The following is a 23,086-nucleotide window of genomic DNA, read 5'->3' on the forward strand; positions in this document are numbered from 1 at the left end:
CTGGCCTCCTTCCAATTTTTTTACGTACAGCCGTGTGACATGGTTCTGTTACGCTTGCCTGTGCTGGTGCAGTGCCAGACATAGTCTGAGGTTTTTCTTTTCTGTGTTGGATTGACCTTATCAAATAGCTGGGAAGGGAATTCTGTTCCAGGTCAACTGCTCTGGTAGAATGCTGGGGACAAGGCTTTGAGAATAGGTTGAGACACACATTTTGTTTGTTATTTCATAGGGCACTTGCTCTGTCAAAGAGATTTCCTGGTGCCCAAATGAGTGACTCACTGATACATTTTATATGAGTAAATATGTGCTAGTTTGCATGTCTTCTGAGAATGGCCTATGCAGAAACAGACCCACCTATTTTTAGTGATCTCTGTGTCACTGGACATTTTGGTCGGGCTTAGCTGGTACAAGCACATACACACATGGGTTTTTTTAAATGTTCAGGATGCTGCTCTAATACTAACTCTCGTGACTAATGATTGACCAAACATTGACCTCTTTTAAGACCCAGACAAACTAGTGTTAGATACCGTCCTAAAGCTGTCCTGTATTCCTAATGCCTTTAGACAGAACCTAAAACATCTCAGATGTCACTCTTCTCACTGTCCCTGTGCATGCAGGTGTGCATGTACGGGTGCTGAGCGCAGGAAAGGAAAAATAAGGCAAGAAGCAAAAAACCAATTGTTCTAAAGTAGATGAGGTAACTTTTGTTTTCAGAACCTGCCATGTTTCAAGATACTTGCATGGTACCAGACCTTATTCCGAGGAACCTGGGGAGATTCCTTCATCTGGCTCTCAGAACGTAGTTCTTGAGTAGCACAGTATTAAAATACCCTTACTCCTTCCACGCAGAAATTTCATGAACAACAGAAAACAATCCATTTCTCTGAGTGGTGGATTCAAACCCTCAGTAGCATGTAAGTTTGGTTCTAATGCCTGATCCATCATTTGGTGTCATTAAAGTCCATAGTCTCTCTTATTTTTCTTCTTCATCTTTCAGTAAAAATTATTTTATTATTGGCTGTTTCTTCATGTAGGACAGTAGAGCTGGAGTGCTGTAGGAAGGCCCCATCCTTTTATTCATGCTGGTTTTTCATGAAGGAGGCAGGTTGTAGGCATTCCCTGGGAGTTGCTGCTATAAAACCTGACATCTTCAGCTTGGATCTTCAGGGGTTTAAATCCCCACAGGACCTACAAAAATACAGGCAGTGTGTTACAGAGTCTCCAGTTGCTGATGAGTGACCTTCCTGACTTGGTGATGCTCTTTGTCCCAGCTGTATTTGATCCTAGAAAGTTGCATTTCAGATAACCACACTTAACTCCCTTTTACCTTTATTTCATTAAATCATGCTTTTCTTCTGTGTATTCTGCTCTAAGGGAGCTGCCCAATTTGTGCAATTTTTCTGCCTAAAGCATTACATGGGTTTGACCTGCATCCTTAACACTGTAAGACCCTCTTTTTAACCGATGGGGACTAATTAAGAATTAAATGTTCAGTACTGCTTGTGAGAAAATAAACTTCTGGACTCAGTTCATATATTATCATGCCTTTGGTTGGATAAACCATCAGATCTCTGCTGCAGTACCACACCTTTACTCTGGTTATCTCTACTTTTTTTATTATTTTTCCTTCTAAATCCAAGGCCAGACAAAACACATTTTTATAAAGAGTTTTTGAGTCATTTGTTTCAAAGTGACTGTAATAACTTTTTATTACTTAAGCTCCTTCAGCTCCCTTTTGTGGGTTTTGTTATTCCATCTACACAATACTGATGATAGACTTTCCTGCTGGTGCAGTGTGACAAGAGCAGCCCTACCTTTTTCTGGTGAAGAGGGTTTTAGTCTTGACTCTGAAGTGTAGTGATATGTCATCGCTCCCCAAAGCTGTGGTGCCATCATGTGGCCGTTTGGTCAGGTACAGGTTTTAACGTCCATTCAGAGCACAAAAACGTGTGTGTTTCTTCAGGAGCGCTGATGGCTTTGCCTTGCTTGCTTTTTTTCTTTCTCACCTGTGTAGAAGTGTCTTGGTCCTCCTCTTGGGCACAGAGCTGGTTTCAGTATCGCTCAGGAGCAGCACAGTATGGCAGAACTTCTCTCCTTTACCTGAAATGAAGGAAACTCCTGGTGGTCTCCTTCCTGCTCACGGAGTTCAACATCTACCTAGAGCTGTTGAGTCGTCTGGTCATAATTCTGTAGCAGAGGTCCTCCTGTTTGGGTGGCTCATCCACTGCATATGCTCATAACGGTTTTGCAGGTAAGCTGCTGAAGAGCCTTCAGAGGATAAGCTGCATTTATGTTGCTGACTTGCAGACTGTTGACGGGCTGTTGGACCTGTTTTCCTGAAGTCTGAGCTCCTGTGCTGTTTTATGAGAGTCAATTTATATACCAGGGACTTGGAAGAACCTTGCATCTGAAAGGGCATTCTGGGTTCTCAGTTGCTTCCCAACCCAGCCCATGGGGTAGTGCATGCCATGGGTGTCCGGGATCCTTTGATGCCTTTTTTTTTGTCTGCGAAGGAGGAAGCGGTACCTGCTGGCTGGTAGCTCTTCTATATGCAGCTGGGTTTTGGTATGACTTGCAAGCTGCATTGCTTGAAGAAAAGTTGTTTTCCAAGAAAAGTACCTGTCAGAAGCCAGCTTGCAGTTTGAATATCTTGTTCTTTCCCAGGCAATAGGTGCAGCCTAGCTGCAGCCCAGCCCCCCAGGTACTAGCTCAGTAATAGGGTGCAAATCAGGAACACACTGCCAAAGGACCGCAGTCTTGTCAAATAGCTGGATATGCAGTACATCAAGGACCATAGTTTCCACTGGTGTGACAAGATAGTTTTGCAGTAGCTTGCTTGGCTTGGAGTGTGACAGTCATTTGGCACTAGAAGAAGTGTGTGTTAAGCCTAGGACCCTAGCAGTAACAGTGGAGTGGTGGATAATCATAGGAAGAGCCTAAGGATACAAGAATAAAGTGATTTTTCTGTTCTCATCTGCTGGCAGTTAATAGGGACTTTCTGACCTTAGAGGTTCAACCAGTGACTGTTACCATTTTCAGGCTGATGGATATGTCCATCTACTCTCAGCTTATGTGTTCCTCTCCTTTTCTCTATCCTCACTATAGGTGGGACCTCACCTGGAGATTGTCACCCCCACAGCACTTACTGTTGCATCCCAGTTAACAAAAGCGGAGGTGATGGCAGCTCGTGCTTGATATTGTAAAGAGGGCTGCTGTTTGAGAGATTTTTCCTGCTTGGTGTTTCTAATTAAATAAGTAGCTCTCCTTGTATACAGACAGGTCGCTTGGCTATCTAACGCCCAGGTGACTTGCAGCCAATTGACGCATGGTCCTGTGGTGGCCCTCAGGTTTGTAATGCCTGGGTAGCTCAGAAAACCAAGTCTTCCCTCAGCAGATGAAATCTCTAATAGCACTTCCTTTACTTGCCCAGCTTGGCCGGAGGTGTGGTTCCAGGCAGCCTTGGACAACAATTGTCCTCTCCAGGCTAGGCAACACATGAGCGTTGATACGAACTGCCGGCGTGTTTGAGCAGGATGCTGTGTTCTTGGGAGAAACGCCACCGCTGCTGCCTCTGCCCTGTAAGGAGCCAGCCAAGGTTTGAGGGTGGAGGGCAGTGTCTGGTTTATTTGGGGACACAAGGTTCACCATCCATGGAAGAGTAACCGAACTGACAAGAAGAGGCCCCTCTGCTAGCCTAGGACATTGCTTTTGATCAGCCATGACACTGTTTTTTATTCTCTGTGAACCAACTAGCAAAAGCATTTAATCTCAACAGAGACAAGCCAGGGCAGGTCAGGAGTTTATACATTAACCTATTTGTACTTCTTTGCCCTGAAGTGGCATCAGACTTTTCCTGTTGGAAGAGTATTTCCAACTTGCCCAGTTGCTAAAACAATTGAGAGAAAAGCAGCCTGCCTCGCCTCCCAGCTGGGCTCTGGCAGCTCATCCAAAAAGGGGACTTTGAGGGCACAGGAAGGGGTTTAAGATGCAATTTCCCCTTCTCTTCCATGTGTTAGGCTGAAACTCAAAAGCGAAAGTCCTGTCACGGTGGTGAGTGTCAACATCCAGTTCCTAAGTGCTTTTCCGGGGGGGGGTGTGTGTACATGTGTGCTGTAGCTGCTCAGGAAACGTGTGACTTGCTCCTGGGACTTGGGGGTGTAGGGAAGGCTCTCCCCAAATGAGGGGTGCTGTTCATGGTATGGAGGGGACTGATCTGCCATCAGCTCCTCTAACAGAGTAGACCTCAGTGGGTAGTTGCTGGCAGGGTTTTATCAGCGCACAGGGCTGCTTCATCCTGTAATGCTGCTTATGCAGAAGTTGTCTGCCACTGCAGATCCTCAGCCCACTGGCTGGGCTGCTGAACGAATGGCCCCATACAGGTCTGAGTGGACCAGGTTGTTGTCTGTCTTACACAGACTGAGATCAAACGTCCTGCGCTGAGACTTGTAAAACCTATAAAACCAAAGTGAGAAACGTCACGTTGAGAGCTTGCCCACCTGCAGGGAAAGGGCAGACCTCCGTTGCTGCCTTGCCCTGAGCGGTTGGGCAGCATCTTTGTAAGGGGCTGCTGGGGCTGAGCGCTGAGCCTGGGGCTGTGTCCTTAAGTCTGATATTTTGCTTGCTAGCAGTAAGCAATTCAGGTTAAGGTTCTATTTGGCGGTGGGAAGCCAGCTGGCCACCGACTGACCTTATACCCACCCAAACTGGTGATACCAGAGTTGAGGAAACTGCCCTGTCTCCCTGCAGCTACCATGAGGCATGTTGGCATCAACAGACTGTTGCTGCTGGAGACAGGAGGACAAGAGAGAGTTCCCAGCAGAGCTACCTGGGCCACTGTAAGCAAAGCTTGGGGGTTTGGGTTAGAGCGCGTTAACTGTTGGCTCACCGTGTAGAGCCCTGTGGAAGATCTTGGAGCACAAAAGACGTGGGCAGCACATGACAGTGCCTGATCTGCTCACTGAACATGTGGCTGGGGGGGCTCTGCATGTGGAGCATCCTCAGTCTTGCATGAGTAGCCAGCTGTTCCCTGAATTTGGGGGAAGATGTGACGTATGTGAGATGTGGCATTCAGCTGTACACAGAAGGAAATCCTCTATCACAGTGGAGGGTCGGCAATGCTGATTACTAACCGATGGGGGCAGAGGGAAATGGGGGGGGGATCTTTCAAAGCAGGGCTGCAAGGTGAGGAAACCCTGGGGACATCTGTGTCCTTGGGCAGCATGGGCACAGGCAGGAGGACCTGGCCTCAGGGCATGAACAGCAAGCAGGATAGTCACTGGATAACACATGGAAAATGGGATGGGGCATCGCTGGACTTAACGCCCTCACCTCCAAATCATCATCAGGATTGTCGAGTTTGGTCCTGATCACAACAACTCGATGCATCACATTTGACACCTTGGGGGCAACGAGGGGGAAGTTAAACACTGATTGGGAAAGCTCTAGACTCACTAGAGGGTGAATTTTGGTTACGGCATGGTTGGTCTCAGTTAAAATGGAAGCTGCTTTGAACTATGGACTCTTCTGGGGTTATTTTTCTTCTTGTTTTTCTTCTTGCAGGAAATCCTGGGTGTCTAAAAAATGAAATCCTTTCACTTGACGAGGTCACGGGGGGCTGGCCAGCAGCCAGGCACAGGGCTCCCAGCGCGGCTCTGCCCGTTCCTCTCTACGAGCTCATCACTTCCTCCAGGACGCTTCTCTTGCGTGTATTTCTGCACGCCACGAGAAGAGGCTTAGATTTGCTTTTCTGCTCAGTATTTAGTTTGCGCTACGCTTTGAGAAGGCCAGTAACGTCTTAAGACCTATTGCAGCCTCCGAATATAAACCCCCCCTTTGCTGGGAGGAGGTTGACTTGACTGAGCCGCATGATCAGAGTCAGGTGACAATATTGGGCACAAAACCGGAGGAGAATAAACAGTTGGGTGTAGGAGATTAGCTGCTGATCTTGCCTTTTGACAAGCTGTGTTACTCCTCAGGGAAAAATGGGTGCGTGGCCCTCTCCTCTGCTTTGGAGCTTAACCACAGCGTGTTTAACAGGTAAGTCCTCCTGAAGCGGCGTTTCTCTTCGCTGGCTGAGCACGGAGGTGGGTAAAGCTGTAATGGGCTTGTGAAAGCACTGGGCTTCACCATCTCAGAGTGCTGCAGAAGGGCAGGGCAAGGGCAGGGGGAAGGCAGGAAAGGATGTAAGTGTTGGAAGATAGGCAGCGTTGGAAGTGGGCTGAATAAGGTAAATATAAAAACATGTTTTTGCAAGAAAAAAAAAAAGGAGGAAAAGTAGAGCCCTATTACTCTGCATATTGAAGATTTGCAGTGGCCTCTTCGTGGCTTTATCTTAAACCCCAAGGAACAGGATGCCCCAGTATGTTCGCTTTCTTGGGGTGTTTTGGTAACTGGGTCTTTATAAGAGAAAGAGCTTATATAAAAATGCCTGAATATTTTTGTAATCATGCCTCTATCTGCTCCTCTCCTTGTTCCTCTCATCCTTTTGTACTGCTTAGCTATCAAGAAAAAAATCTGCGTTCTTATAGTTAATATTTTTGCTATGTGGGATCTGCAAAACTTGTTGCACTTCAGATCGTGTACCTTCCAGGGCAAGTCTGGCCACGTGCAAGTGAAAGCTCCTTGGGGTGAGGTGCTGCCCTGCTCTCTTCTCACTGCGGTCCACCTGCATTCGGGGGGGTCAGAGGCTGCCAGGGGCCCTGCGGCCACCTCCATTTTTGGAGTATGAACCCATTAGCCCTGCTAGAACAATTTGCATTTTACAGAGTTTCTTGGCAAGGGGCAAAACCGCTCAGAGCAATTACCTGCCGAGCCTCATCTTAGGTGCATGCATCCAGGGCAGCCTGAGCACGTAACAAGGTATGAGCCGTAGCCTGGCACTCTCATGAAATTAAATGGTTTGGGGAAACACTCCATTTCGGGAGCCAATTATTTACCTGTTGAATTCGCCAAAGATGATTATCTTCACCTAGATCTATAACTGTTGACTTGGTTGTGTTTTGTTTGGCTTGAAGGGTTAGTTTTCAGAATGGCAGGCTGCGCAGTTGTGCAAGATGAAGGGAAGAAAAATAAGGGAGCGTCCACCCTATTTCTGCATTTTGTGAGTTCCTGGCCAGTGTCCGTGTGCCACCCAAGTCAGCAGGGCTGCCTGCCTTGTAAGTCAGGAAGGATTAGCACTATAGTTAAGACTTCAGTAACCTTCCCTGACATCCTTAAGGCTCTTGGAGTGAAACATCATGCCAAGGCATCACACAAAATGACCCATCCTTGAAGTGTCCCTGGAGATACTTTTGTTGATTCACAGTGCCCCTAAAAAAAAAAAAGAGAAGTCTCTAGAAAGCGAAATCGCTGCTCCTTGGTATAGACAGTGTAAGTGCAGTGCAGGAGAGAAAATGGTCTGATGAAGCTAAGGTTGTTTGAGTATTGTTTTTTCACACTTGTGATATTTTAGCTGGTAAAACAAAACGTCATCCATTTTTACTAGATGCTCAAAACTATTTTTTTCCAGCCTGCCTACTTCTTTTTTTTTTTTTCTCCAGAAGTTGTTTAAATGAATTTATGAAGTACTGGCTACTGGAGGCTGTTGATGGCTACTGAAGTTTTGCAAGCAACTCTTCAATGACTATTTTAGTTACGTGTTATGAAAAGATATTTTCCATTAAAAAAAAAAAAATCCATCTTAACAATGCTACCATTTAACACCAGAACCAGCCAACCAATGAAAGGTTACAAAGAGGCAATATTCAACTAAAAACATACTGTTAAAAAACAACAAAACCAAACCAAAACAACAAAATTCATCCAGCTGTGTGCAGTCCCAAGTGTTTAAATCCCCTGCAGTGTCTCTGGCTGGCAGAACTGAGCAAATGCTGGGGACAGGCTGCCCTGTGGGAGATCAGACTCTGATCCCAGTGGTCCTTCTGAGAGCTTTTCCCACGAGAACTTGATGGTGTCCTTGACTTACTGCTCGTGTTTACTTTGAGATCAGTTTAATAACACTCTGGACTGACTCGGCTCATTGCCAGATGTGAGGAAAGAGAAGCAGACTGACTTCAGCCCTTAAGGCAGGTGAGTCAGACAAGGGGAACTGTGCATCTCGGTCCTGGGTCGAGGCATGGCCAAGGTAGCAGTGTCCTCCGTGGGTACTGCCGAGCTGCTCTCCCTGCCTAGGACCAACGCTGCTGTCTCCAGTCACTTGGATTTGGGCCTGGGGCAAACAAATATGCCACAAAATGATCACTATTAAATTCAGTGTCTCTGTTTTGGGGGCTACAGCAAGAAAATGCGGGCAGTGGCCCAGACGGCTGGGTGCTCATCTGCTGCTTTACTCAAGAGTTACAGAAAGATGGGTTTTTCGCAGGCAGTGGAGTACAAAGCAGGCAGTATGGAGTAGGAGGGAGCACTCCCAGCCAGCTCTCTCCATGTGATCGCAACTTTCTATGGACTCTTTTATTCAGTGTCCTGATCTTGCTGTAGAAATTTAACTAGAGTTACTAGTCAGCTTGGTCTGCATATTGTTGTTGTTCATACCGTGGCGGTGCTAAGCACTGGTACCCATGGTGTCCAGCCTCGCGTGGTGTAGCCAAAATTGAGAGAGAAGTCAAAGGCTGGGGGAAAAGCGAGCTTGGGAAAAAGCCTGCAGGGACCCGTGGGTCTGCAGCCGCCTGGCGCTTGTGCTGTTGCCACTCGACGGTGCTGCCCCTCTGAGTCCCCAGCTTCTCATCCTCCTCCTGTCCTTCCTCATCCACGTCCCGCCGTCGGGTGTCAGCTGCGCTCTTTGGGCTCCTTGAAACCCATAAAGCGCCTTCTTAAAACAGTCCTTTCACTTTCCATGCCAATGGCCAGTTGATTTCAGCAGGCCCTCTTGCTGTGATGGCTTAGCAGATGTGTGATGGTTGGAAGAGCGTGTAAACACCACGTTATCAGCCACAGTTGCATACTGATGCTGTATGAAGTTTTCAGAAGCTGCAGTTATTTTAGAGTAAATCCCTGCCCTGCCTTTCTGAGCCAAGCTGCTGTGGCAGGAGCTGGCTATTTTGGTTTTGCTTTGCTTCCTTTGCTTAGTACCACACTGCTAAATTAAAACCAACTCGCTACTTTTCGTGTTTAGTTTTACCGGTGTCACCTGTGTTCAGACTGGAAGACAACCCCTGTGCTTGTGTGCTGAGAGATGGCTTTCATCAGCAGGCAACGTTTCAGTCCACTACATATCGCAGCAGAACGACTTGAACTGCAGTAATACCCCTTTTCCCTGAAGATTACAGCTGTCTCCGCTCTGATGGGGGGATTTCAGAATCAAAGCAAGTCTTGGCCTGCAGATTCCCTTCTGGTTACTGGATATATCTTCAGAACAGCTTAAAAAAACCCCCCAAATCTATAACTTTTCTTTGCTGATCCCTTTAACGGAGATGGGATAAAACAGCCAGCTACTTGACAAGCATCTTAAATCAGGTTGTTGTGAGATCTCAGGGTAAACGGTCTCAAGAAGCTGTTGCTGACAAAATTGAGTGTTTCAGGCAATTCTCACACCCTTTTATCTAGGAGAGTCAGACCTCCTGGACCTCGGCATCTACTGAGTTGTGGCCTTGTGAACCTGCTTATTTCCTTGATAAGTCTCTTGTGTGCCAGGGATGCTCAGATGCTGCCAACATTCGCCTCCTTGCTTCTGTATTGCTCTGTAGTGGAACATAGCAGGAGGGAGTTTCTGGACATCAAACAAGGATACACAGGTTAAGCAGTTGATAAAGACCTAATGGGAAGCTTCCATTAAAGGGAGAACAATAATTTGGCCACTAACGATGTTTTTTTCTTCTCTTAGGTATTGCTTTAGGTCAGACAACCACCACCCAGGTCCCCATTGCATCAACCCCAGCACCTCCCAGCGCAACCACCACCCAGGTCCCCATTGCATCAACCCCAGCACCTCCCAGTGCAACCACCACCCGGGTCCCCATTGCATCAACCCCAGCACCTCCCAGTGCAACCACTACTGCCGCCTCTGCTCCCCCGACTGCCGCTGCAACGCTCTCAGCTGGAGCGGCGTCAACCACCGCAAACCTTGCCGCGTCCACGGCAGTACCGTCTGCCGATCCAAGCACAAAAAAGCCTGCTCAGACTCTGCCCACCACCACAGACGTGACCGTCCTCGCCTCTGGCAGCACGGCCACCTCTCAAGCGCCTACAGGAGCGATGGCCGCATCCACCAGTGCCCCAGCATCGCCTTCAGGTGTGACCACGTCTCCTGGGGTCCCGTCAGCAGCTCTGTTCCTCACCACCGCCAAGCCCTCGAACTGCAGTGGAGTGAACGTGACGGCCTGTGCCCGCTGCTCCCCGGGGACGTTTCCCAACGAAGGTAAGAGTCCCTGCTCGCCCCGGTTCTCGTGTTAGGTGGAAAAGTGACTTGTCGAGGGAGGTGAAACCAGCACATGTTCTCATGTTGGAGGCTTGGACGGGCAGCAGGAGTGGGAGTTAACTCATTGCACCTTTCTGAAGTTAAAGGCTTGGCCTTTGCTGGCCTTGTGCTGTGTATTGGTCTTCCCGAGGCTTCCCCAGTAGGATAAAGCAGCAGTAGGGTTGTGGCACAAAGTGTAACACAAGCGCAACCCGATTTATTGGCAGGAGGTTGTTCTGAGGTACACTGCCAAATAAAAGGACAGCTTCCAACTATCTGTCTCGAATGTTTGAAAGAGAATCTCTGCTATAGAAACAACCTTTTCAGTTGGGCTTGAGAAACTACTTGATCAACCTCTGTTGTGGTCAGGAGGGCATAATATTACCTTTTCCAGAAGCTATTTATGTTGTAACATGGCTGCTTTTGGTTTGGTTTTTGGTGTTTTGTTTTTTTTTTTTTATAAACACCACTACCCCACCCCCTAAAAAATCCCAAATAAAAAAAATCCCTAAAATACAAGCCATGTACTTTTTGCTTACTCCCCTCACTGCAGGGCACTTTTTAAAAGAAGAAAAAGCAGCTCTGATGCTTCAGGGTAAATCTGCAGAGGACAGGATGTAATTCCCACCTCCCTCGTGTGCAGGACGTTCATCCACAGGGTCTTCTCCTCTTGCCTGTGCTTGGTTGCTGCAGCACCAAGGACTGGTTCCTGCAAGCAGTGGGATGGCAGGTCTGACGTGTGCAGCTACAGCAAATCCCACATACTTACTCTGCATAGCTCGGATTTGTTTTGTGGAGCAGAGAGGGCTAGAGCTTGTGTCTGGTGGGAATGCCACAGTACCCATGCTCAAAGAAAAGCTGTTGCTGCTTAAGGCAGATCCTCTGCTCTGGGGTTTTACTTTCCAGTTCTGCTTCCTGCGAGCCTAAATTATCAGTAATCCAAAGGAGTATGTTGGGTCTTTTTTCTTTTTTTTGTGTTGGAGGGAAAACAAGGAAAACCCTCCTGGCCCCTCAAATTAAAAGAGAAAAAAGCAGTCATCTTAATTACCAGAAATCCACATTGATAGACTTGAGACCTTAGATCATCTTATGGCAGTTCTTCAGCTTGCTAACAGTGCACAGCAGCATAATTAGCATTAATATTACAGTTTCTACCCTCTGAGACTGTCTTGCTGGAGGGATTGCATCCCAACACTTCTGCATTCATGGCAGTGACCTGTCCTGATGAGCACAGTGGTTTAAGTCAAGTCTTGCAATCCCGATCCTGACTTTTTTTTGTTCCAATTTAGGCACCTTGAGCTGCTCGTGCTGCGTGGGGGGCTCGTGCACAGACCCCGGTGCCTGCACCTCCTGCCCGCTGGGCCACTACCAGCCCGAAAGTGGGCAACCGTCGTGCCTGCCTTGTGCACAGGGACATTATGCCAAGTAAGTGACTGAGCCCCTGGGCATGGGGTGGTGGATGCTCTTCCTCAAAAGACTTCCCAGCTGGCAAAACCTCCTCCTTTGGGCTATAGGAAAAGTGCTGCTGGGGTTGTTTCTCAGTGGGAAACATAGGGTTTTGCCTCCCCGAGGGAAAGGGCAGCTCAGGGCTCGCTGCCCCAGCACCCACCCATGGTGCAAAACACTCAGCAGCAGCAGTGAGAGGCCGTGTGCTCCCTAGCTTCTTGCAGGGCTTTGTGGCAAACTGGGTCAGGGAGCTCTTTCACTGCAAAGCCGAAATAGCTATGTGCCTGCTAAACTAACCTACAACCATCCAACCTCTGGAGAAAGACCCAGACTGCCTTGCTGTGGATATCCTTGTGCCGAGGGCTTCCCGGTGGCAGCTCCAGCTCCCTGTGGGCTGCCCTTTTTTTTTTTTTTTTTTTTTATTTCTGTGGTCTTTTGTATGTATTAGGAGGGAACAGGGCTTCTTTTGTGATGGGGGGACACTTGGGAGTGAGGTATGGGTTCATCTCCTCAGCTTTTCTCTAGGATATCTCTGGCCAACTGGGTTCATCTCTGTACTTTGCCCAATTACTTTCTCAATCCCTCTTTTGTTGCCTCCAAGGGATCTCATTACATTTAAGTCGCTGGCATCTAAAGCAATATACTTAGCTGATACAGCGTGGAAAAGCGAACAAGACATCCCAGCCAGAAGCCCAGCCTTACAATTTCACCAGGCTGCCTCATCCCGGGGACGCTGCACAAGTGTCCTCCGGCGGTGGGGACACACGCGTGTGCCGCTCTCACCGTTTCCCACTGGGTTTTCCCTTGCTGTATCCAATGTGGGCTTTGTCCCTCGGGTGGCTGCAGGGACAGGAGGGGTGGCGAGAGCTTCCCAGGACCGTGTCCCTCGCAGAGCGGCTCCTTCTGGACCAGCCTGGGGAGAGGGAACAAAAACCCGGCCGCAAAGAAGGTTTTGTTTGCAGCAGCCCCTGAATTTGAGGGGCTGCCGGCTTCTTCTTCCATGGTCCCCCCTTGCTGTTTGTGCTGTGAGGACCTGCCTTACCTTATTTACCCCTACAAGGACTTTAAAAAAAGATCAGGAGCAGTCTCCAGGGCACCACACAAATGCTGCTGTTGGGATGTCGGAGCGGGCAACGCAGAGCTGGGTACCGGCAAGAGTCAGCGAACAGTGGCTGGTTTACGTACGCGTGCTGGAGGGGGGACCAGAAGAAGGGGGGGGTCCGCAGGGAAGCGGAGGGGAGGGGGTCCGGCGGGAGCAGCGTGTGCATGGCCATCTCCGTGGCAGCTGCCAGGCCCCAGGGCTCTGATGGGATCATTTAACATTTTTGTGGTATTTGGAGAATCCATCATGCCCCGAGCTTTGAGCGGCTCTGGCTGGCGCAGGCCCTGTATTGGTTCGTTTTAAGCAAAGCTTTTGCTACGTTTCCAATTGATTTTTATTTTTTTTCCACAAATCTTGCTCAGCCCTGGGGTTTCCAGAGGAATTACAGAGCGTGTCCTTGTTTTCCTCCAAATCATCCCCGAGTATGTTAACAAATTCTTATAGCCACATGCTTGTTGTTGGGGATTTGGCTCTGTTAGTGATGAATGCAATAGCTTTCCTTTTTCTGTGCCTTTCCCTCTTTTCCTCTCCCTCCTCCTGGAGGTCTAACATATTACATCCCCTTTCCCACAGTCCCAGTTATTTAAGGTCAGGACTCTCACACATCAGTGCCTGTGGTTTAGCTCCTTTTTTCAACTCCTAAGTGACCTGACTTTCAACAATGGAGCAGCTCCTTTTAAAATTACTGATGGGTGCTGAACATCAAACACCTCTCCAATTCAATTCAATTTCCAAGTGTGGATTTAAAAGCCTGACTTGTAGCCAGGCTTATTGGTTTAAACACATTTTTTAAGACCCAGATTTCAGACTCAGAAACCTGTCCATTTCCATATAGCCCACAGGCACAGGATATCTTTAGTCTTAATCATAGAATCATTTAGGTCGGAAAAGACCTTTAAGATCATTGAGTCCAACCATAAACCTAACACTGCCAAGTCCACTAGAGTTCCGTAATAATACAGAAATTCTATTTTTTTCACTGGACCCTTAACATTCAGGTGAGTTCAAGTTGTTTTTCTGCCTGAACTCCTTCATTATAATTATGCTATTTCTAGACTTGTTAGTGAAACAAAGAGTTGTGCTCTGCCCCCTCCTCTTAAAGCGGATAGAGGCTCGGGTGACCTAAAATAGCACTCACCTCTGCTGCCTTCTCTCCTAGCTTCACAAGGAGCACCACATGCCTTCCCTGCCCGCCTGGCCATTACGCTAATGAATCTGGGGCTGCAGTCTGCAGAGCATGTGAGAAAGGTAGGTTTTGATTTGTATTCAACCCAAATGCATTTTCATCAGGCTATGCGATGCTTTTTCCCATGGCCAGATGCAATTACCAGGTAACTTAAAAGCACCAAAGAGTAAACAGGTTATTTTGTTCAGGCTAAAAATAGAATAGCAGATCTCTTCCCATTCTGTTATTGACATTTTTATTAAAATGAAAAGAACAGATCTCCGAGTCGCGCTTCTGTTTGTAACAAGCTAATACTAACACTGCAATGAAAGCCTTTTCCAGAAAGTCAGGAAAGAAGGTTTATGAAATTCAGTTATAGCACAAGGGGGAGGATGGTGTCAGGAAAATAAACTATTCCCCTATTTTTAATGGCAAAAATGAGTCTAAACCATCCTTGTTTTCAGTTAGACAGTCTTCTGCAGTCTGAATATTAAGTGTAATACTCTCGTCGTTCCCCAGACATTAAAAACTGGGTTTTCAGGGAGCTACTTTGCACCTGACTAATGCAATATAAGCCTGGTACAATGTGTTCACAGACAGTGTAACAACATGTTCAAAACAGACTAGCATTTACTTATGCAAAAACCTAATTAACACATGCAATGCAGCAACTATTCTGTACACAAATTAAGTGCTCCTCATACATGCACAACTGTTCTTTTGAAAATCCGCCCACCAAACTGTTTGGCTGGTACCTAAATCTTGGCTATCGCTTGCTAAGTTTGGGAGGAAAAAAGTCTAACTGGTGACAGCGCTGTGGCACGTCACTCCCTTTACTGAGCAAATTTGAACACCGTGTTAGACCACAGAGGAGTCTGTGGGGGTGGCCCTTAAATCACGCAATTATAAATCTGAAAAGTTCCTTTTTCCTTGCAGGGAGGGGGAGGTTGTTTTGTTTTCATCCTGCTCTGCCGCAGCCTCTGCTGCTCGTTGCAAATCTCGGCCGGTTTGAAGGGCGTAAGGCAGATCTTACCCACACCGCTTCCAGCTCCTCTCTGAACACAGGCACCGTAATTCTGTCCCACGCGGACCCACGGCAGTGCCCAGTGTCGTGCATCATCAGGCGCCTTCCCAAAACCACCTGAACTCCCACGTGTTGTTCTCCTGCCTTTAGAGGTTCCTGTTGGGGTGGCAGGGACTCGCAAGCCGGGTCCTGCCTGTCCCCCTGCCCACGCTGTGGGCATCTCAGGGCGTTTCACTCCTTGTTGTGCTTTGGGGAAGGGTCTGTACGTGTCCTCCTGCCCTTCGTGGTCCTGGTGGTGCGGGGAGGGAGAGCGAACAGCAGATTGCTGCTGTCAGAGCCACCCTGGTTGGCAGGTCTTGTGTCCTTCCCTTTGGGGGAAGGAGATGGACCCCACGCTTCCTGGGGGGGGGGAACCCCAGGAGGGGCTGGGGGTGACCGCAGGGGTTTCCCCTGGCCAGAGACCTGCTCCAGCTGAATAACCCAGGAGTCGGCACTAGGATCATCTATTTCAGCTTCATTCCAGTTCAACCCGTTGTGCTGGGAAGGTTGACATGTCTCTCTGTCACCCTGGCAGGATTTCGGATGCGAGAGTGACACCAGGGAAATCTGCCCAAGCGTCCCACGCTTCCCTCAGCATGGCAGAGGTCATTAGGAAACTTTTATTGCTCTTTCAAGGCTTTTGACAAGTAGAAAACAAACATCCTGAATTAGCCCATGAAATGCCACCTGAAGCACGTTGTGGAGAGTTGACTTGGTTGCTTGTGAAGAGATGAGTAAATATACAATGATGTGGGGCAGTGACAGTGGAGGAAAGATCCTGAAGCCTCGCTCTTCTTTCTTTCAGGCTATTTTAGCTCCAAGCAAAATGCAGCTTTTTGTGTGCCTTGCCTGCCTGGATCATTTTGCAAGTAAGAAGTCTACTTGTGATGCTGGCCGTCAGGCAGACGGGGAGGGGTGGTTTTCTTTTAGCCGCAGAGCTAGAAGACCCAATGTAGCGGCCAAAGGCAAGTCACCTGCCGTTTCAGCTGTAGGGACGTTGGTGCTGAGCCCTGGCGAGAGAGGGATGGTATGATGGAGGGGAGGATCCTGGCGGGATGTGGAGGTACCCTGGGATGAGGTGGGAAGAGCATCAGCTTGCAGCCCACCTCTGCCATCCCCTCTTGCCGACGTCGCGGCATTGCACGCCACTGATAAACAGATGCCGGCACAGGGATCGAGCTGAGCATCGCTCCGTGTTTTGTAGAGTTAAGCTGAGCTGATGGTTTGTTTATCCCGAGTTGAGATGTGCAGAAAGCAGTAGCTAAACTACCCTGGCTGAGCTGTCACCTCCGGGGTGGGAGAGAGGGCCTGGGAGAGGTGCTGGGGGGGTACCTTGTGAAGAGCTCTGCACCCTGCCGTGTAGGGATGCCTGCACGGAGGTTGTGGGGTTTATATCCAAAGCAGGTGAACTGGCATGTTAATACTCACCTTCTTTCTGACCTGGCCTTGAGGCTTGTTAGTCCCATGTTATGCAGCAGATCTCTGCTGAACCTTGATTAAATTGCAACAAGACTGGACCCAGGACTTACCTGGCTGTATTGCAGGTGTGTCTCTCGACTCCCTTCAGTACCCATTGACCAGTTCCAGCCAAGTTCGTTAAGGAACAGCGACTTCTGGGATAGCTAGTTCCGACAAGTTTCATGCAAATAAACAACCAAAGAGAGGACAGAAATGCCATCACGTGCCCAGCCCCAATCAGACATGTGAGAAACCACACTCGAGAGAGACACGGTGAATACCCACCAAATGGCAAAAGCTTCGCTCCTGGTAGACCCCGGAGACTTCAGTCTGTGCATACATGAGAGCGCTGCCTTTTGGTGGGCTGGGCTGGTGTCCTGGTTTCGGCTGGGATAGCGTTTATTTTCTTTCCAGTAGCTGGTATAGTGTTGCGTTTTGGATTTAGTGCTTGTCCTACAGCGTTGTCTGCCTTCTCTCCCTTCCCCAGCACCACTGCCTGCACGGCGTGTCTGCCTTGCCCGGGGGGCCAAGAGTCTCTTCAGGAAGGTTCGGAGGAGTGCGTGCCCTGCCTGCCAGGTAAATTCGGCAGCGGAGGGGGGGGTCTGCAATAGCCCGGCTGGGAACGCACGGCTTCAGCACCAGAAGGAATGATTCATTCCTGAGACTCGTCTCATCTGACCCAGAGGATGCCGCTCCCTGCCAGCACGAATGCCCTGGCTGACATCTGCAGAGCAAACCATCGCCCTCACCGTGATGGGAAGGTGCTGGGGGTTTTTGGCCCTTCCTAGTTTGCTAGGACCTGCTGTTGGAGGCTGTGCCTATGCCACACCTTCTTGCCAGCATGGTTAATGGCTTGGAGGAAGGCTGTTCACCTGCATGCCAGGGCTGCCGAAAGCCGTGGCTAGACACAGTTCTAGCAAAAAAGCATCTTCATCAGTGGTGGTTGCTTTGCTGATGAAACCACAGACCTGACTAGCAGAGGCAGGGGATGCTCCGTACCTGGCAAGAGTTAGCCTGAAGCAAAAGGGACAGTCATGAGGGGAAGCGAGGAAATTACTCTGCTCCTTGCATCGCTGTCTTAAATAACATCAAGCTGCAGTGGGTGAGTCAGTGGGAAGGCAGAGCACTCCAGCCGCCCCCGCAACCGTCGCTGGCGAGACTCCTCTCTGGAGACAGCACCAGGGATTTCTTGGTGTCAAGTTGCATTTTAAACATGCAGAAAAGCATTTACCACTTTGAGACCTGGGACTTCCGTGGCCCATCATTCCCACAAAGCTTAGGAAAGGGAACCGTGCTTTAAACTTTGCTCAGCAAGTTTCAAGCAGCTGGAAAAGGTGTTTGAATTCAGAATTAGAGAGGATGAAACGCTGCTGACCTCCGGCTCCAACCTTCTCTCTGCTTTAAAGCCAGAGCTCAGTACTAAACCCATCTCCCACCGCACTCCTACTCGTACTTCTGTTTGCCAGATATCCTGTAGTCCCTCTGTCCTGCCCCTCTGCCATGGAGCAAGGACCAAAGTCCAGGCTCAGCTTTTGTTATGCACATGAAGTATTTAATGGTCTTTCTCCTTGTGGCTTTGAAAGCTGAATCATCCCAACGTGATTGCAAAGACCCCGGAGTCTAGTGCCAAATCTTAATTTTGTGCTTATTTGCTATTTTAGGTATGTTCAAAGGTCCCAGTGACAACAAATGCAAGCTCTGCAGGACAGGAGAATACCAATTACAGCGGGGCAAGGAGAGCTGTGACCTGTGCCCAGAAAATCACTACTGCCCTGTGAGTCTCCATCAGCTGGTTTGACAGCCTGGATTAACAAATACAGCTGTCCTGTGACAAGCTACATACGCTTCAATTAACACCATTTTTATCTGAGCTTCTTTCCTTTTCTTAAACATAGAGCTCTGATGGAGGGAGATGGTTAAAGTTACGACACCAGGAGCCTGGGGAGCTTCAGCCTTGGAGCTGCCCGGTCTCACTGGGCCATCAGGGGAACGTCAGAGGATGGCGTGTCCATTAATGAGGGGGTTTGATATATGGACATGCTGTATAATGACACCTTCTGCTCTTCACCCTCCTCTGAGTAACACCATAGGGGCAGACAGGCTGAATTTAATGATGGCAGCTTCACTTCTTGGTTATTTTTCTTCTGGGTTTTTTGATGCTGAAGTGTCACCTCCCTTTGCACTAGTTACCTTCCGCAGTCCTCCCCGTTTGCTGGTGCTGAGTTACTTCTTCTCTTGGGCAGAGCCCAGATGTGAACCCGGTCAAGTGCCCTCCCAATGCCTTCTGCCCGGCGGGCAGTGCTGAGCCGGCGTACTGCATGGAGGCCTTTCTTTACAAGGCAGGGGATTCCTGCCAGCTGACTCCCCTGATGGTCATTCTCCTGGCCATCTTCTCAGCAGGTAAGTGTCGGTCTTCTCTGGTAAAACTAGACACCCCTCTGCAGCTGGGCACCTTCACATTATGCCAACAGCCTTCTCTGGATGGTGTATTTTATGTTTCTGGAAACCTGGACTTCTAATAAAGGTCTTTCTGGCTGCTTTCAATGCAAATCACAATCCATTCCCCATTTGTAATTAGGGATACTGCTGTATTTGCTCTGAAGGAAGGCTAGTGTAATGCTGAATGTTTGTTGTTTGTCCTTGGGAAGCAGGTGTGCGTATGGACCCCAAAACAGGAATTTCTTGGCTGCTGAAAAGTAGGAAAAAGGACAATTTCCTTTTGATAGGAGACTGCAAGTTTCCTAAAAGCATTTCCCCTCTGTAACTCTTGCCGCAGCAGCCAGCAGGACAGGGTGCTGTCGGCTTGTGCAGTGTTGGCTGTATCGATGCTGTAGTGCACCTTGTAGCCAACAGAATAAAAGACAACCAGCACCTACTATGTGGAGCATCCTTCATCCCAGATGCTGCCTGCTGTAATTAGCTCATTAGGGCAAGCCTAATGGGTGGGTGAGCTTTGTGACCTGGAAGCTACGCTGTGCATACTCATTCCAAAACAATGAATGTGCATTTGTAGTCTTGGCAAAGGGAAAAATAAGAGTTCTGTAGCTTTTAGTCAAAGTTTGGAGTAGGTTTAATCAGAGATAACAGTTATGATGCAAACAAGCAACTGTTACTGCTATGGATTGCAAAGGTGGCAGATGAGCAAGGCGGGAAGAGGGACTTGTCTCCTGTGCACAGGCAGATGAACAGAAACCCCCCTGTAAGTGCCACTTATGCTACCGGCTCTCTTGGACACAGGCTTTTCATCTCTAAGTCACAGAGATAACTAAGTCATCAGAGGATAAGGAATTATAGCCTCAGATCCATGGGTTTCTGTGTTTTAAGCACGTAACATGCCTCCTTGAAGACCCATTCTCCAGTCCAGCTCACTGTTGTTAAAAGGCAGAGGGGAGAGAAAATAGATGCGTTGGTCCCCGCAATGAACGAGAGAGCAAGGCTGCTTCAACAACAAAGCAGGGCCAGTTGTTCCCATGAAACTCCTCTCTCGGCACCTGAGGACTCCAAGGATGCACAGGAGGGGAAAAGGGCAGCAGGGGCCGGAGGAGCCGTAGCTCTGGCACCACTGGTTGACGGCTTGTCTCCAGAGGGCTGAAGCCTCCTGGTGGGAGCGGACGAGGGTTGTTCTCACAAGCTGTGGCTTGGAACCGCATGAAAGCTCCTCCGCTGGCCCATAGCCCCTTGTGCCAGGCTGTAGGCCAAAAATCTGCCAAAACAGATGCCATCTGAAGCGGGTATTAATTAGAAAAAAGTAGATTAAAATGAAGCGTATGAAAAGCCTGTCCACATAGGGACAACAACAGCCCATTAGCCAGCATTACTGATAAAACAAGTCTGGGGATCACAGAACAGCATTCCTCAGTGAAGTCCTGCCTGTCACAGAGCTTGCTACGAAGAGGGGTAAAGGAAAACGGCCCACACAGGAACCTGTGAGTATTTCACGGCTGGTCTAACAGATCAACCGTTTACCATGAGACTGTCTGCTCATGCAACCTAAATTTGGATGTATTTGTCTGGCCATATTGCATCACAGCGACAGATTTGTGCTCTTCTGTTAAGATCAATTTTCCCTGATTACGCTTCTGCCAGAAACAAACAAACAGAATGTCGCAGTCCTTGATATTTGCCAATTATTTCCATGTCTATGCCCAATCTAAAAGTAATTTTTCCTGACAGTCCTGATCTCGGTCTAGACTCAAAGTTAACCTAGGTCAGTTACTTGTTGTGCTTCAGTGTAAAAGCTGCACAGAGCAAACTCGTTGCTCAACAAGAACCTTCAGTGGGGTCTGCAATGGATAAGATGCCAAGTGGAAAATAATAGTTCCACAGAGCAGAGAGTAAATGGGAGTAGGAAAGCAAGTTACTGAATTATTTCATTAAAACCTGCTGTTATTCTCCACAGCTTCCAAAGTAAAGTTGAAATGCTGGAGTATTTATTATTATAGCTAGCCAAACCTTTTTTTTTGTGCAGAGTATGTAGAAGAAAAAAAACCCCTTATTTTACCAGAAGAGAATACTCCAGTTGGGAAGCTCTAGAGCAAACAGCACCTGACACTTTACCATCCCATCCGAAAATAACTACCCTTCCTTACCTTCCAGGTGGAATCCTTGCTGTCTTTCTAATAATTCTGAGAAGAAGGCAAGAATATAGCAAGAAATCGTTAAAGTCTCTATTGCTCCCCAGAGGCTCAGGACAACACACAACTTACGGGGGGACCAAACACACAGAACCAGTCTATGCTGGCTGGTAGCACAGGACACGCTATCAATCAGCAAGCACCCTCTTCTTTTTCCTCTGTGTGTGTATGGGGAGAATGTTTAACCATGAGCAACCTATTTCTGTATAGCTGAAATAAGTGCTGAGAATTTAAACTCAATTTTTGAGCTGTGGCTACTTATGCTAACCAACCCAGCTACTTGCTGTACTAAAATGGACTGATGGAAAAAGTCTTCCCCTTTCAATTCCTGGCTTCATTTGCAAGTAAATACTTTTCTCCTTTCCTCAGGGGGAAAAAACAAACCAAACCACCAGCAAACAATTATGTGCCTCTCCATTTCAACAGTCAGCTCAACAAACTGAGTGAGGACTGCTCCAGTTAGTGAGGTTCCTGTGATACAACAGTCACTTCCACCTGAGCAGGAACTAACATGAATGTGTGTCCTTTTAAGACTATGCCTTCCCCCCACCATCTTCTTAAAACTTTACCATTACTTTAAGTAAGGGCAAGTCAAAGGAAGGGATCCCAAAGACTTCCCCTTCCTCTCAGCTGTGGGAAAACACGTGCAACTAAAATAATGGTTGATTCCTGGACAAATATGTCCCTTTTGCTTCCTGCTCTAAGGTGGTGCTTCATACTGGAGCTACAAAAGCAACTCAAAACCTTTAGCAAACCTCACAGGAATTGTTTTTCTCCACCAAGCCACACCAGTAAGACATAAAACTGGAGCAATCCTTTGGAGCCAAACAGAACAGCACACCGCAGCCATGGAAGATGCCTTGCATGTTTTTGCATGCTTAGGAGATGTGCCTGTACTAGACCCATTGCTTAAATGTCCGTGCAAAGTTCTTGCCCTGATCCCTGACACTTGATTCATCTCCCACCCATGAGAGGAGTATGTGTGGTTTGTACCTGTGTGCCCTGTGTGGAGCTGTGGCACTCATGCTTTTGCCTGTGCAGCTGGCCCAGTTTAACCATCTGGTTAAAATGATGTGATTTCTATTTTATAGGGATTATTTCAAATTGTGTAGGTGTTTGTGTGGCCAGTTGACTCTCCTCTTTTTAAACTCGTTGTTTGCTGTATTTTCCCTACCATGTTTTTTCTCACAGTGATGTTTAGCTTTCTGCACCTAGTCCTCATGGCCATTTGAGGTCTCACCAGCATACCAGGCACTCAGAAATGCCCATCAACTGCAATGGAGCCAGCTTCAACTGCTCCATGAAATCAGTACCTGGGCTCTCTTAACCTTCCCACATTGTTGTCTTCCTCCTTCTCCTATGGTGAAATTCATACACATAGCAGGTGTGCTGCGTAAGCCCAGACAGACCAGCCAGCTGTGACCCTTCATCACAGCACTGTGCTTCACCAGCTCTACCAGTGCTAGTAAAAATAGTAAATACTATTAAAAGATCTATGCTTTTAAATGAATGTGCACTGAGGTGGAAGCAGGTGTTACTCCTCCCATTAGTTTTTCCCTGGGCTAGTGCAGTAGCAGAGTCAGCTGAAGTAATCCAGCTGGTGGGGGGTTAAGTGGTTACTGCCCTCAGCTGCTCATTCTTCTCTCCCCAGGGGAGGTGTAATAATATATAAAAATAAAAAAATGTATCATCAGTTCTCTGATCTCTCTCAACTATGTCAGATGAATAAATGCATGGGAAGCGAGGTACATCATCCTCTGTGGTCAGACAGAGAAGTTGTGGAAGCCCCCTCCCTGGCAGTGTTCAAGGCCAGGTTGGATGGGGC

General features: G+C 48.1%; 1 protein-coding gene across 1 annotated transcript; it reads left to right on the plus strand.

The window, feature by feature from the left end:
- The first annotated feature begins 5,558 nt into the window (after positions 1-5,558).
- LOC128138935 (multiple epidermal growth factor-like domains protein 9) lies at positions 5,559-21,572 on the plus strand. The gene is made up of 9 exons (XM_052780679.1): positions 5,559-6,039; positions 9,821-10,354; positions 11,683-11,818; positions 14,101-14,189; positions 15,975-16,038; positions 17,115-17,203; positions 18,289-18,401; positions 18,871-19,027; positions 21,224-21,572. Exons 1-9 carry the CDS (start codon positions 5,985-5,987, stop codon positions 21,373-21,375), a joined length of 1,389 nt encoding a protein of 462 aa, XP_052636639.1. The 5' UTR covers positions 5,559-5,984; the 3' UTR covers positions 21,376-21,572.
- Positions 21,573-23,086: the final 1,514 nt, after the last annotated feature.

Source organism: Harpia harpyja, chromosome 2 (assembly GCF_026419915.1).
Source record: "Harpia harpyja isolate bHarHar1 chromosome 2, bHarHar1 primary haplotype, whole genome shotgun sequence".
Lineage (NCBI taxonomy): Eukaryota > Metazoa > Chordata > Aves > Accipitriformes > Accipitridae > Harpia > Harpia harpyja.

What these genes read in the sequence shown, in the direction of transcription:
- LOC128138935 (XM_052780679.1), top strand. Translation starts at nt 5,985, where the DNA reads ATGGGTGCGTGGCCCTCTCCTCTGCTTTGGAGCTTAACCACAGCGTGT. An exon ending in GGGGACGTTTCCCAACGAAG is followed by an intron (nt 10,355 to 11,682) that starts GTAAGAGTCCCT and finishes GTTCCAATTTAG; the next exon opens with GCACCTTGAGCTGCTCGTGC. An exon ending in GTGCGTGCCCTGCCTGCCAG is followed by an intron (nt 17,204 to 18,288) that starts GTAAATTCGGCA and finishes TTGCTATTTTAG; the next exon opens with GTATGTTCAAAGGTCCCAGT.